Source organism: Ochotona curzoniae, unplaced genomic scaffold (assembly GCF_017591425.1).
Source record: "Ochotona curzoniae isolate NIBS_2020 unplaced genomic scaffold, NIBS_Ocur_1.0 contig_908, whole genome shotgun sequence".
NCBI classification, from domain to species: domain Eukaryota; kingdom Metazoa; phylum Chordata; class Mammalia; order Lagomorpha; family Ochotonidae; genus Ochotona; species Ochotona curzoniae.
Genome location: NW_024466607.1, coordinates 11528275 through 11540767, shown reverse-complemented (window position 1 = coordinate 11540767; position 12493 = coordinate 11528275). Strand labels below are relative to the sequence as shown.

The window sequence follows — 12493 nt, the reverse complement described above, 5'->3', positions numbered from 1 at the left end:
TCATACTGTTTGTATTGTATGTGGCATTTCTGGATTGTCCAGTAGAACAATAGTAGCCAATCCAGGGAACCCACGGTAGCCAAAAGCCCTGCTCCTCACAGTCCTCTTCATGGCAATGAACTCTAAATCTTCAATTGAGATATTATTTGCTTGGATGTTGCTTATTGGTTTTTTTCCCCCTAATGAACAATAACCTCATGGCTAATTTGTTAAGAATACAATGTTTATAATTATTTGTTGCATTTAAATAGAAAATTAATTAGTTTGCTTTCTCAGCCTGAAATCCAAGTATCCTGATTATTGAAACTACAGCCTCTATTATGATAAGAGAATGCATCCCTGCAGTTTACCAACTTCATAGAACTATTGTTTTCTTTCTACAACTCATGGGAAATCTTCTAATTATCTCTTCTTGAGCATGACTGGAATACATGAAGGTAAAGATTCAACCCCCAGGGTTTGAAATGTAGCACGCTCTGTTCAAGGTTCCCAATCAATACTTTATTATATGGAAGTGGCTAAATGCCTTTAATTCTTGCTAAGCACAGGCACCTTAACTTCAGTTCTTCCCAGAGTTTTTAGACCATGCAATGCTTCAGGGTTGGGAACCGCCAAGCTGGCCTACATAGCAGACAGAAAGCCACAATGATGTTAATTAGAGAGTTTGTTCCCAACTCATGTGGTTTCAAAAAGCGTTATTAATAGCAAAAGGAGACATAGAGGTGAGTTCTTTATTCCTGGCTGTAAAATAGGTGCTTTGCCTAGAATGTATTTCTGCTTCTTTAACTTTAAAAAAGATTAGCCAAACCTTAGCATTCTAAAGTAAAAATCCCTATCCTTAGGTCAGATTTACAACTAAAGCCTTGAGGCTAATACTGAGTTAATTCAGCTATAATTACACCTAATGCCTGTGTTAGTACCGAGTATTGGTGGGGATGGAGAGCACAGTGGACTGTCCAAAATGGCCAGCGAGCATGTGAAGGCAAGAACAGATCCACAAGCTGGCTGGCATGCGTGTGTACACTCACGAGCCCGACACTCACCTGCTGCATTTCTGCACATGCGTTCGATAGAGATGTGGAGGACACACATGTTCAGTGGCTTGTGGCTTCTTCCTTCTTCCGTGTTCCAAGCCAGGAGTGTCGCAGCTTCAGATTCCTCTCTGACACGGCTAGCAGGCCCCACGCTCCCTGTGGAATTGCAGTGTCAGATTTTGTTGGCGTGGTTTCTGCACTGTGACTTGGAAATGATTCAGTTCAGTTGTTAGAGGCTTCTTCCCTCCTTCATCTGTGTTGTCAGACTGTAAGGTTGCTCTGTGGGGTTGTGTGGTTGCTCAAACATGGCATTTTAATGTGACTTCTTAGAAATATGGATTGAGCTTTACTTGGACTCGGGTGATACTCTCCAGTTATTTTCAAATGAAGAAAAATCCTGCAGCATTATTAGTAAGCATAATTATCTTTAAAGGTTTTTACTTATTTCTTTGACAGGCAGCATTAGAGAATGAGTGAATGAGAAAGAATGCTCACCACAGCTTCCTTCTGCGGGCTTATTTCTCAAATGGTTTGCTTTCAAATTAAGTCCAAAGGAAGTTACTCCAGATACTTAAAAATCCAAGTTTTCCTGATGATCTCAGAGCTCCAATTGAGGCATCTAGAACTCAATTAGAGCCTCAGCTGTGTATTACTAGGCTTGAAGCTCTCAGCCCACAGTAACCTGCTCCGAAGCCCCCCACTCCATCTTCTAAGAAGCCCGCACTTGTCTCCATCCCTCTGTTTGATGTGCTCTTATTTGTTGTAGCTTTGTGTTTATTTATAAATGTGCTCATTGTTTTATGGCCTTAGTAGCTATTGAGTTTTTTAAATTATTTGAATGGACCAGTGATAGATATATGGAGAGACACCCGTCCACCCACCCTTCTATCCTTGAGGTCACTCCCCAGTTGGCCAGGGCTGAACCATTACCACTAGGCTGAAACCAGGAGACAGTGGCTTCATTCAAGTCTCCCATGGGGGGGAGGGGGAAGGAGTGGGCAGGATTTAGGATTTTAAAAATGATTCCCCCCCCCCTTGAAAACACTAATTGAATATAACAGGAATAAAATTTTCCTGGTTAGACTCATTGAGTGTACATTTTCAGGAGAATTTTATTTTTCAGTGCATATCCTACTGAGTAACTTTCACTTAGTAATCAACTGTATAGCTCAGGAAAAATATGAGCTAACGACGAATAGCCAAGCTGTCGTCTGGATTTTCTTTGCGTTTGCACGTTACAGGAAGCATTTAATTTTCTCATTGCTATTTTCCACCTGTTACGTCTTCTAGAGGGTCATTTTCACTAGGAACGATTGAAATTTTAACAACTTGAGTTAACTATTAAAATTGCCTTGAAGAATTGGCAGAAAAACTATGTTAATTGAAAAATTAAATGATATTTTTGTGAAATAGAGATCTTCAAGTGTATAAACAGTAAAGTTCTAAGGCAGAAAGACAGTGACGGCAAACAGTTTACATATATGTGTGTGCATACACACACATATTTACATTATATGTAAAGAGATACATATGCTGAGTGTACTCCAGTCTGTTGGTTCACCCTCTGAAGGTCATTCAGAGCCAGGACTAGGCCAGACACGTGCCAGCAGTACAACACAGCGTCCAGGTTTCCCACAGGAATGGCAGGAGCCCAACCATTTGAGTAATTATGCCGACATTCCAAGTCTGCCTAAGCTGGGAGCTGGAGTCAGGCGCTGCAGCTGGGAGCTGGAACTGGACACTCCAAGGTTGGACTTGGGTCTTAAACATTAGGCTGAATGTCCATTTGTGAAATACAGTTTTAATACCAGACTTGATTTGTTTAAGGTGCTATGTATCATTCAGGAGAATAATGCTTATATCCTCTTGCAAGGTTTCATTCTTTTTTTTTTTAAGATTTACTTTATTTTTATTGGCATGGTGGATATACAGAGAGGAGAGACAGAGAGGAAGATCTTCCGTCCGATGATTCACTCCCCAGGCGGCCGCAAGGGCTGGAGCTGAGCCAATCCGAAGCCAGGAGCCTCTTCCGGGCCTCCCATGCGGGTTTGGGGTCCCAAAGCTTTGGGCCGTCCTCTACTGCCTTCCCAGGCCACAGGCAGGGAGCCGGATGGGAAGCGAGGCTGCCAGGATTAGAACCTGCACCCATGTGGGATCCCGGGCGTGCAAGGCGAGGACCTTAACCACTGCACCATTGTGCCAGGCCCGGAAGGTTTCATTCTTAAATATGTTTGTGGGTCAGGTGTTTGTCATGGGGATTAAGGTGCTTGTTGGGACACACCGCCCTGCCTTGGCTCTGCTCCCAGTTCCCATTCCTGCCAGTGAGTTTCCTAGAAGATGGCAAGTGATGGCTCAAGTTATTGGGTTCCTGCCACCCAGAAAAGAGACACGTGTTGAGGTTCCTCATCCCAGCTTTTTTGCAGCTATTTAAGGGCAGACCAGTTGATGGGAGCTCGCTTGCTCTCCAACTCTTCAAGAAAAATGTTCAGTGAATATATAAATGTGTCGTGTAACATATAGATGTAGACATAATCAGTTGAAAGATGTGTTCTCTTAAACTATGGTTGATGTGGCATTGTTTGGCTTTCCAACATGTTATGCTTGATTCATCAGAGAGAATCATTCTCCCCAGAGTCTTGTGGTAAGTTTTAATAACAGGTTATATGCAAGTGGCATCCCAGTATTCTCTTTTGAAAGACTATGAAGTGTAGAGTGACAAGAAGGAGAGCTAGAAAAGAGAGGTTTGCAATCCGTTGGCTCACTTCCAGGCTGGAACCAGGAGCCAGGAGCTCCATCCAGTTCTCCCTCCTGGGCCATTGGACTCTGGACAGCTTCTCCTGCATTGTACTGATGCAGAGAGAACAAGTACATGGATGCCAGGCATTTTGTGTATTGCCACTGAAATTGGCTCTCTAAGGAGCTGTAGATTTCAGGACTAAAGTATGACAGTGATTTGTCCTATCTTATTTGGTATTTTGGAGAAAAAAAATTTTGTGATTTTTTTTTTTTTTTTTGCGGGGGGGAGGGGATGGCCAAGTTTTATGTCATATTTGATTGGGTTCTGTCTCAAGTATCTGGAAAATGAGGCATGGTTTATTAACTGAGAAATGATGGGTGGATTTATGTCATTTGAATCTATTTTAAAATATTAACTTGTCATATTTCTCTGATGCCTTTGATAAAATGTAGATTGTGTGACTTTTTTTTTTGCTCCCAACATTTTGATAGTCATTCTAGCTTAAGCATAAGCAATATTACTATCCTACACATATTAGTTTGTTGTTTTAATTCCAAGCAGGGTTTACACTCTATTCCAAAATTCCTTTCATAAACTCTAAAGATTTTGAGATATTACTTTCTTGAAAATTTTCATAATGTCATTTTGACCTGAAGCCTTTATCAAAGTTAAATGAGCTTGGTGATTTATTAAATGTCACAGAGAATTTATCCAGACTAAATTTAACGTTTGGATTTTCCCACTCCTTTGGTTAGTGGCTGTGTCTATGGACAAAAGCACAGATGATGACTGTTAGCAGTTGCGTGTTTATGGAGACTTGAGCCAAGCCTTTCACGTCCTTTCTTTCAGGTTGTTGATTATATCCTGCCGCCCTTGGTCTCGTTGGTTCAAAGCCAGAATGGTGAGTGGGATCGCACCCAGGAGAACTCTGTCCTCCGTGCAGTTTATTTTTTCACCGTGTCTCTATGGCATCACATTCTCGGCCTTCTCTCCCCTCCCCGTTACAAACAGTGGAGTGGCGGCTCTTCAGCTTGCGGCTGCTCTCAGAAACCACGTCTCTGCTGGTCATCCAGGAGGCTGGGCACGGCGCGGAGGACGCGAGCAGCGACTCTGACAGTAGTCTTCTGGCCCTCATCAGGGATGTCCTGCTTCCGCAGTAAGTGTCACACCGCTGCGCCCACGCAGGGAGGGCCTGTCCAGCCACATCCAGAGCTGGTTTGGGATCTCTGGGCCCTTACGTTTCTGCCCTCAAGATTGTCTCTGCAACATGCACAAGGTCTAGAAATGTGGATGGCTACTCGGCTCTCAAGTTATACATTCTTTAAAAAGATTTATTTTTATTGGATAGTCAGATACACAGAGAGGAGGAGAGACATAGAGGAAGAGCTTCTGCCCAATGATTCAATCCCCATGCTGCCACAATGGCCAGAGCTGTGCCTGTCCAAAGCCAGGAGCCCGGAGCCTCCTATAGGTCTCCCTAGGCTTTGGGCCATCCTCGACTGCCTTCCCAGGCCACAAGCAGGGAGCTGGGTGGGAAGCGGGGCTGCTGGGATTAGAACTGGTGTCCTTATGGGATCCTGGCTCTTGCAAAGCAAGGACCTTAGCTGCTAGTCTACTGCACCGGGTTAGCAAGTTACGCATTTTGAAAGATGTACGTCTTATAAGAAGTGAGGTGTATTAGTCAAGGTCATTAATGCAATACCTAGAAGATGAATTTGAAGCTTTTTCTAACTTTTCAGAATTGATAGAGATGGGAGGAAGTCTTACCCCCCAAATTCCTGGAATGAAAAGTCAGTTATAAACAGGATGATTATTATTATTTTTCAGTGGGGGCAGGCTAGTGGGAGAGGTGGTGGAATTGATCAAGTGTTACCAGGAAAGTTCTTTTTTCTTACAGCAGGGTTTCAAGGATGGCAGCCTTTCCTGTTGCTCCTCTCTCTGCTCCACTCTCTCAAGATTTGTTTTCATGTCCCCCAAAAATATGGATCATAATATAGAAGCCATGCCATCAGAATTCCAACTTTAGTCAGTGTTAAGAATCATAACTGTAAAATCAAGTCACATAAACGACGGCTACAGCTAGCTGCTGAGGTGTGGCCATCAGCCATCCTTTGGGTTGAAGAGGTGGATTTTTTCACGTGGGTCACTCCTGCCTGCCGACCCTTGCTCTGTGTCTGGCCTGATGCAGACTTGATCTGGCTGGGTTTGGAGTACCACGCAACCTCCTGGTCCTTTTTTCCTTCGGAAGCTTCTGGAGTTAATGTCAGGAAGACTTCTGAAAATGAGTCCGTTCAGTATGATACTTCTGATACTTACAGTAAGGAAACGGTTGTTTGTATAAACAGTGTGGAGACTGCTTGGTGATAAATTATCGAACACATTTCTTAGTTCTATTTGTTGTGTATGCGTGTGAATGTGCATGTGTACTGTATTTACATGGATGCAATAAAATATGAGAATCTGATGACATTATGAGGCCTGGTGAGATGAATGAGTGGGCTATCTCGCAGTACTCAAAGTACTCATATATATTCAGATTTCCCCTTTGAATAAGGAAATGCCCTAAAATGTAGCTAAAGCATGATTGAAAAAAAAAAAGCATGTTTTGGACATCTGCTTTCTAAACACTCCCAGAGCACTTTTTAAGGGATGTCCCTTACAATAGGGAGGGCTTGATTCTCCAGGGAATCAGAGTTTAGGCAGCGGCAATTGTCAACAACTCCACAGAACTGAAAGAAAATTTCTCCGTACAGCAGCTTTTGTCCCTTTTTTTCTTTTTGGAACAGGTTATGAAATAGCATTTATCATCTCTAATGCTCGTTGTGTTATTCATTTGAACTAAAATAAATGCATGTTTTCTTTAATATGTGCCTGTTCCAGGGGACGAGGGATTAAAGATGGTTAATTTTGATGTACACAGTGTTTCATGTCCACACATGATTTTTTCATAATATATATATTTGCCAAGTACTTTTGGAGGCATCTTTTTATAAAAGGACTGCTTAAGTGTGATGTTAAAGTTTCTTTAAATGAATTTTAACTAATATGTTCATTTAATGTTCTTTTTTAAAGTTTTTTTTTTTTTTTATTGGAAAGGCAGATTTACAGAAAGAAGGAGAGACAAAGAGAAAATTCTTCAATCTGCTGGTTCACTCCCTAAGTGGCTGTTGGACCGGTCCACGGTCAGGAGCCAGGAGTCTTTCCTGTATCTCTCACGTAGTGGCTTTGTCATTAAGAAATGTTTATTAAAAAAAGCCCTAGTGTTATATTTACCTCACTTTACATTGTTCTGAAGTATAAATATTCTTATTTTAATGTTCTAATGAAGCTGAAAATGTTCACTTCCATTTCTAAATTATTGGAGATACCTTTTCTTAAGGTCTGGTCTGACATGTAGTCTCACTTCCTTTCCGAGACTCTTGGCTGTTTCTTGTGCAATATTAAGTATTACCTTCCTTCCCATGTGATTTACTATTTGAATCTTTATCTCACTCTACACTTAATGGTTGTTTTGATTCTATAATGTAGATTAGCTTTGCAATTTAGCTGCATCTTCCTCCTTGTGTTTCCCTTTAAGATTTCCTAGATATTCCAGAATCACTTCCCACTTCCTAACCCAGCATTCCCAAGCACACTCCTTGGCAATAGGAGTTTGTGGCTTCCCCACTGAGAATGGCGCCCTCCCCGCTTGCACATTGGAGGTGCTTCTTTGTGCTGCGGGAATCCTTTGATTAGTTTCTCAGCCTTGATGGTTGGTTTCAGCATACTCCTGTTCCATCCAAGGGAGTGCTGTCCATGCCAGGCACTTGTTTTAGAATGGAGAAGGAGTGAAGACATAAGGACTGCCCATTCTTGAGCTCTTCTTTCTGGGTCACAAGTAAGTGGTTTGGGGGCGTTTTTGCCTTTTTTCGTGAGAATGTGAATTTAGTGTGGGTGGCCTGCCCTGCCTGAGCTTTTCCAGATGTTTTACCCCATGCTTAGTGAAGATCCTGGGGGCGGAAGGATGGCATCTAGGACAGGGCATTGCCACTCAGTGGTCACACCGAAGGCACCAAAATGCTCCTACCTAACTCCCTGTCCATTGAAATGGGCCAGTTCTTTGCTGGTCGTTTCCTCTGTGACTATTTCAAAAGGCAAGATTTATCCCTGACTTTGTTTTTCTGGTGGGCTGCATTTAGGGAAGTGTGGGACCCAATTACTATGTGCTTCATCTGTGCATCGTAGAAGACAAGCCTAATAAATCAAAGTGTATTTTTGGCTAGATCTTGCTGACCATGGCAAACCTATCTTTATTAAACTAAAATACAGCCACTATTTGTATGCTAAGCATTTTCATTTCATTATGAATTTTGCCTTTTTTTAAATCTCCCAGCTGGAGGTAAATAGAGCTATATACGTTGGAGAATTCTCATGCACGGGCCAAGTACATGTCTCCATTTTCCCTCCGCTTTCGAGGTTAGATAACCCGCAACAGCCTCAACACGCTCTGATGTCAGGTCTTAATGTTTTCACAAGATCTTTTTAAATGTAGAGTCTGTATGTTTCACATTAAATTTTTTGCATTTATTTTTCCTTCCCCATTATATTTATAAATACTTGTTCATATTGGTTTTTGTTGTTGTTTTATTTTGTTTTTTTGCAGGGAGATTTAGTTTCTACATAAGCACGTGAGTTAGGAAGTCACTTGAGAAACTTTAAAAATTCGTGTGGCTCCCCTCAGCGTATGTGCTGGTATGTCTGGGACTTATCCCGGGTCCATGGTTGACTGACCAGAAGTTGCTCACCCTCACTTCATTTTGAGGCAGTTTCCTGACCCTGGTGAGCCCAGAGTAGAACATTCTCTGGTTTGTGACTTAGTTGGCAGTGGCTTAGTTTCCATGTAAGGAGATGAACTGTTAGGATTCAGCCCAGCAGGTGTTCAAATGCTGCACATTCCGATGAGACAGGCCCTTGACCGCCTTTTGGGAGATGACTTCCTAAACTTTGGAATATCTTACCTGTTAACAATGTCTTGTATACCTGGGACCTTGAATGATGCTGATAATTTAGGTTGGCATTGTGAATGGTGGCAGGGGTTTTGAGTTACAGCCTATCATCTTGACCTGTGGACTGGCCGGAGATGGTGGGGATGCTCAGCCACACAGGTGCTCCGTGTTCCTGTGACTGATTCCCTGTGAATACTTCAGACACTGAGCTTCACTGGTGAACAGCCCTTCACTTGGGACACCACACGTTGTCGTTAGGAGAACTAAGCACTAGACAGTTCCACAGGGAGGGGCATCTGGAAGCTTGCACCTGGCTTCTCTTGGATTCGGCCCTGTGCTCCTTTGATCTTTGCTGATGTTCATCTCTGTGCTTTCATGTAATGAACCGTAATTGGTAGCCTGATAGCTTTTCTGAGTTCTCCAAGGCCTTCTAGCAAGTCCCTGAGCTGGAGAGCCTTCTTGAGTGCCCCCAGCTTGGCATATGAGCCTGTTCTCTTGTAAGTATATTTAGAACTAATGATCCTCATTCTGATATGCTAAGACGTTCCCTTTTTGTAACGTAAAACTCAAATTGTATGTTCAGGTTTGTGAAACACAGTTTTAGTCATCCTCTAAAAATTTACTCAGTTTGTCATTTTCCTAAGAGAAAGGATATCAGTTTAAGGTAGTAATGCTAATTTTTCTTTCTTTCTTGGTATCATTCATGCTTGGTTATGGTACTTTTAATTTTAAATACACTACTCTTACTGATTAATATCTGGTTGTAATGCTATGATGAATGCCTAGTATTTTGTCTTTTATCTTTGTCATACATGGGCAAATATTTTAATTACTATACCTTAAAAATGTAGGTGCACGTTCTAGAAATCAGTTATATCCTAGGCTCTGAACAGAATGCAGTACCTAACTAAGTACTTTCTTGACTGTCTTCATTTCAAAAGTTACGGCGTGTGCTGGGGCTTGGGTGTCACCTGATGTGTGAGCCGCTCGCTCTCTCTGCAAAATGCTCCCTGCACTACTGCCCTTCTGAGGGCTTCTCTGGTTAGCTCTCCTTGGTTTCTCCTAGGTTCAGTCAAGTCTCACGGCTTGCAATTCTCAGATTGCCTTCCTGTAATAATACCCTACCCCACTTACTGGTCTCCTCTTTAATGGCCACAGGCTTGGCAGCCACGTAATTAAGCTCGTTCTAGAACAACTTCCAAAATGAGGGTAAATAAGCTGTGAGTGAAAGCCTGGGGCCCTTTTCTGCTGCTGAAAGGCCCGTCTGTTTCACATCATGGGTTTTTTAATATCTGTTTTGGATTTTGAGAGAGCTCTTCCTCCCCAGTTGTTGGCTCTTCCAGAGAATTAAGCCCTGGGAGTCGGTGGGTTGGTGGATGTGCTCATGCCCTCCTTCCTTTGGTGCTCACTGACCACTTGGTGCTGCTCCCTAAGCTGAAGCTGTCTAATAGGAGACATGGTGTGTGAAGCAGGCTCAACCTAACTTGAGTTGGGAGAGCAGTCGAAAGTTTGCCATGTCCTACCCATGATGCTGCGTTTTTATCGCGTGGAAAACAATGAGCGAATGAGGAGACTTCCATGCAGCATCTTCCAGACTGTAGCTCAACTTCTCTTTGCTTGTGATCCAGCTGTGTGTCCTTGTGTGGCTGTGCAGTACCTTGGCTGGGAATTCAACTGTATGTTGGCTCCCGTGAGCCTTTAATGAATCCCTGTGTGTTGGTTTTAATACACCACCTGAGCCTGCTGGATGTTGGTGGACATTTTCTAAAATTTTCATCTTACTTCAAGGGCAAAGAGAAACATGTGCTGGATTACTCCCCAAATGTTTATAGTAGTCAGGGTTGGGCCATGCCCAAAGCCAAAAGTGCCCAGAAATCAATCTAAGCTTGTCCCTTGGGTGGCAAGGACGCAAGTGGTTGAGCTATCACGTGCTCTCTCCCAGGGAGCGCTCTAACTGGAAGCTGGATTCTGATGCTGGAACCCAGGCCCTCTGATGTGCAATGCAAACATCCCAAGTGGTCTTTTTTTTTTTCTTAAGACTTATTTATTTTTTATTGGAAGGTCAGGTTTATAGAGAGAAGGAGAGGCAGAAAGATCTGTCAGCTGGTTCAGTTCCCAAGTGGCCACAACAACCAGAGTTGGCTAATCCAAAGCCAGGAGCCAGGAGCTTCTGCTAGGTCTCTCATGTGAGTGCAGGGTCCTAAGGCTTTGGGATATTCTCTACTGCTTTCCCAGGCCACAAGCAAGGAGTTGGATGGGGAGTGGAGCAGCTGGGACATGACTTGGCACCCAAATGGGATCCTGGTACTTGCAAGTGAGGATTGAGCCTTTGAGCCAGAGCCATTGTGCCAGGTCCCCATGCGGTGTCTTTAAAGCTGTGCCCAACACTGATCCCAGTAGTACTTATCTTTTGTGGTAATGTTCGGCTCAGTACCCGGCTTAAAAATGTTTCACCTAGATTGTTCCTCTGAAAGATCCAAACACCACCACTGCTTAAGTCGATGCCATTATCACCTTCGGTAAATGAACAAGGTTGGTGCCTCACGAGGGTGTGCATCGTGTGCAGGTCCTACAGCTTGGAAGTGTCTATTTTTGCCGATGCTGCGCCATACAGCCTGTGTTTTGTTGTTGTTTAGAGGAGCACTGAAGTGCAGAGAACACCTGAGCATCCCGCGCTGCCCTCTGTCATTGCAGGTACGAACACATTCTCACGGAGCCTGACCCGGTGCCTGCGTACGCCCTGAAGCTGCTGGTTGCCATGACTGAACACAATCCAACGTTTACCAGGTACTGTGAGTTCAGCGCTCTCTGTTTTCTCATCTACAAAATTAATTTTATGTCTCCTGAAAATGTGGTTAGAGATGATGAAATTCTAAAAGAGCAATACTTGCACTGCCAGAGTGGTGCATTTTCAAGTTTCACACCTTGTAGGATCTGTCATTTGTGCTGCTGTGGCTTTCACTCTCATACTGTATCCCTCATTGGAGTTTGTATCCTGTGCCGTACTTGATGCTTTAAAGTGGTGTGTTCTGGGCCTGGCGTGGTAGCCTAGAAGCTAAAGTCTTCGCCTTGAACATGCCGGAATCCCATATGGGCACTGGTTCGTATCCTGGTGGCCATGTTTCCCATCCAGCTCCCTGCTTGTGGCCTGGGAAAGCAATGGAGGACAGCCCAAAGTCTTGGATCCTTGTACCGACATGAGAGACCCGGAAGAGGCTCCCGGCTTCGGGTTGGCCCAGCTTTGGCCATTGCCGTGTTCTTACGCATCACATTCACCATTGTCAGCAGGGGACTGGAAAGGTCGTTGCTATGGCGTTTCTGCTGCGAGAGAAAGGCTGAACAGAGTAACTCGTCAGCAGTATACCTGGCTTGTGGAAGTGCCTTGACTAAGTCATAGGGGTCCAGGGAGCCCTACACACATGACCAGCCTGTATTGGCTGTGCTGTGTTGCAAAAGCCTTTTATCTGGGGAACCCTGAGTTAGCGTGCTTCTTACACGGATCGACTTGAAGTTTCATGTTTCTATAACCTTGTGGAGATAGTCTGACCAATTAACCTTCCAAAGTCATGACTCAGAAAGTGCCTGTTCTCTCTTCTGAAAGAAAAACTTTTATTACAGACACTGAATCTGCTCAGGTTGACCAGGAGTTTTGAGCTTCCTTTCTGGATCTTTGGATGTCAAGTACTAATCCTATATACCATTTTGATCCTTTCAGTAGACTGAGTCAGTTGCATTTC

At 43.5% G+C, this 12493-nt stretch overlaps 1 protein-coding gene across 2 annotated transcripts in view; it reads left to right on the top strand.

Moving 5' to 3' along the window:
• The window catches only part of ULK4 (unc-51 like kinase 4), a 286847-nt gene that overhangs the window by 92537 nt on the left and 181817 nt on the right, over window positions 1-12493 (top strand). For both annotated transcript variants that reach the window (XM_040994292.1, XM_040994293.1), the window contains exons 27-29: window positions 4621-4672; window positions 4783-4927; window positions 11451-11543. In XM_040994292.1, the coding sequence (XP_040850226.1) occupies window positions 4621-4672; window positions 4783-4927; window positions 11451-11543 (290 nt within the window). The remainder of the gene's footprint in view (window positions 1-4620; window positions 4673-4782; window positions 4928-11450; window positions 11544-12493) is intronic.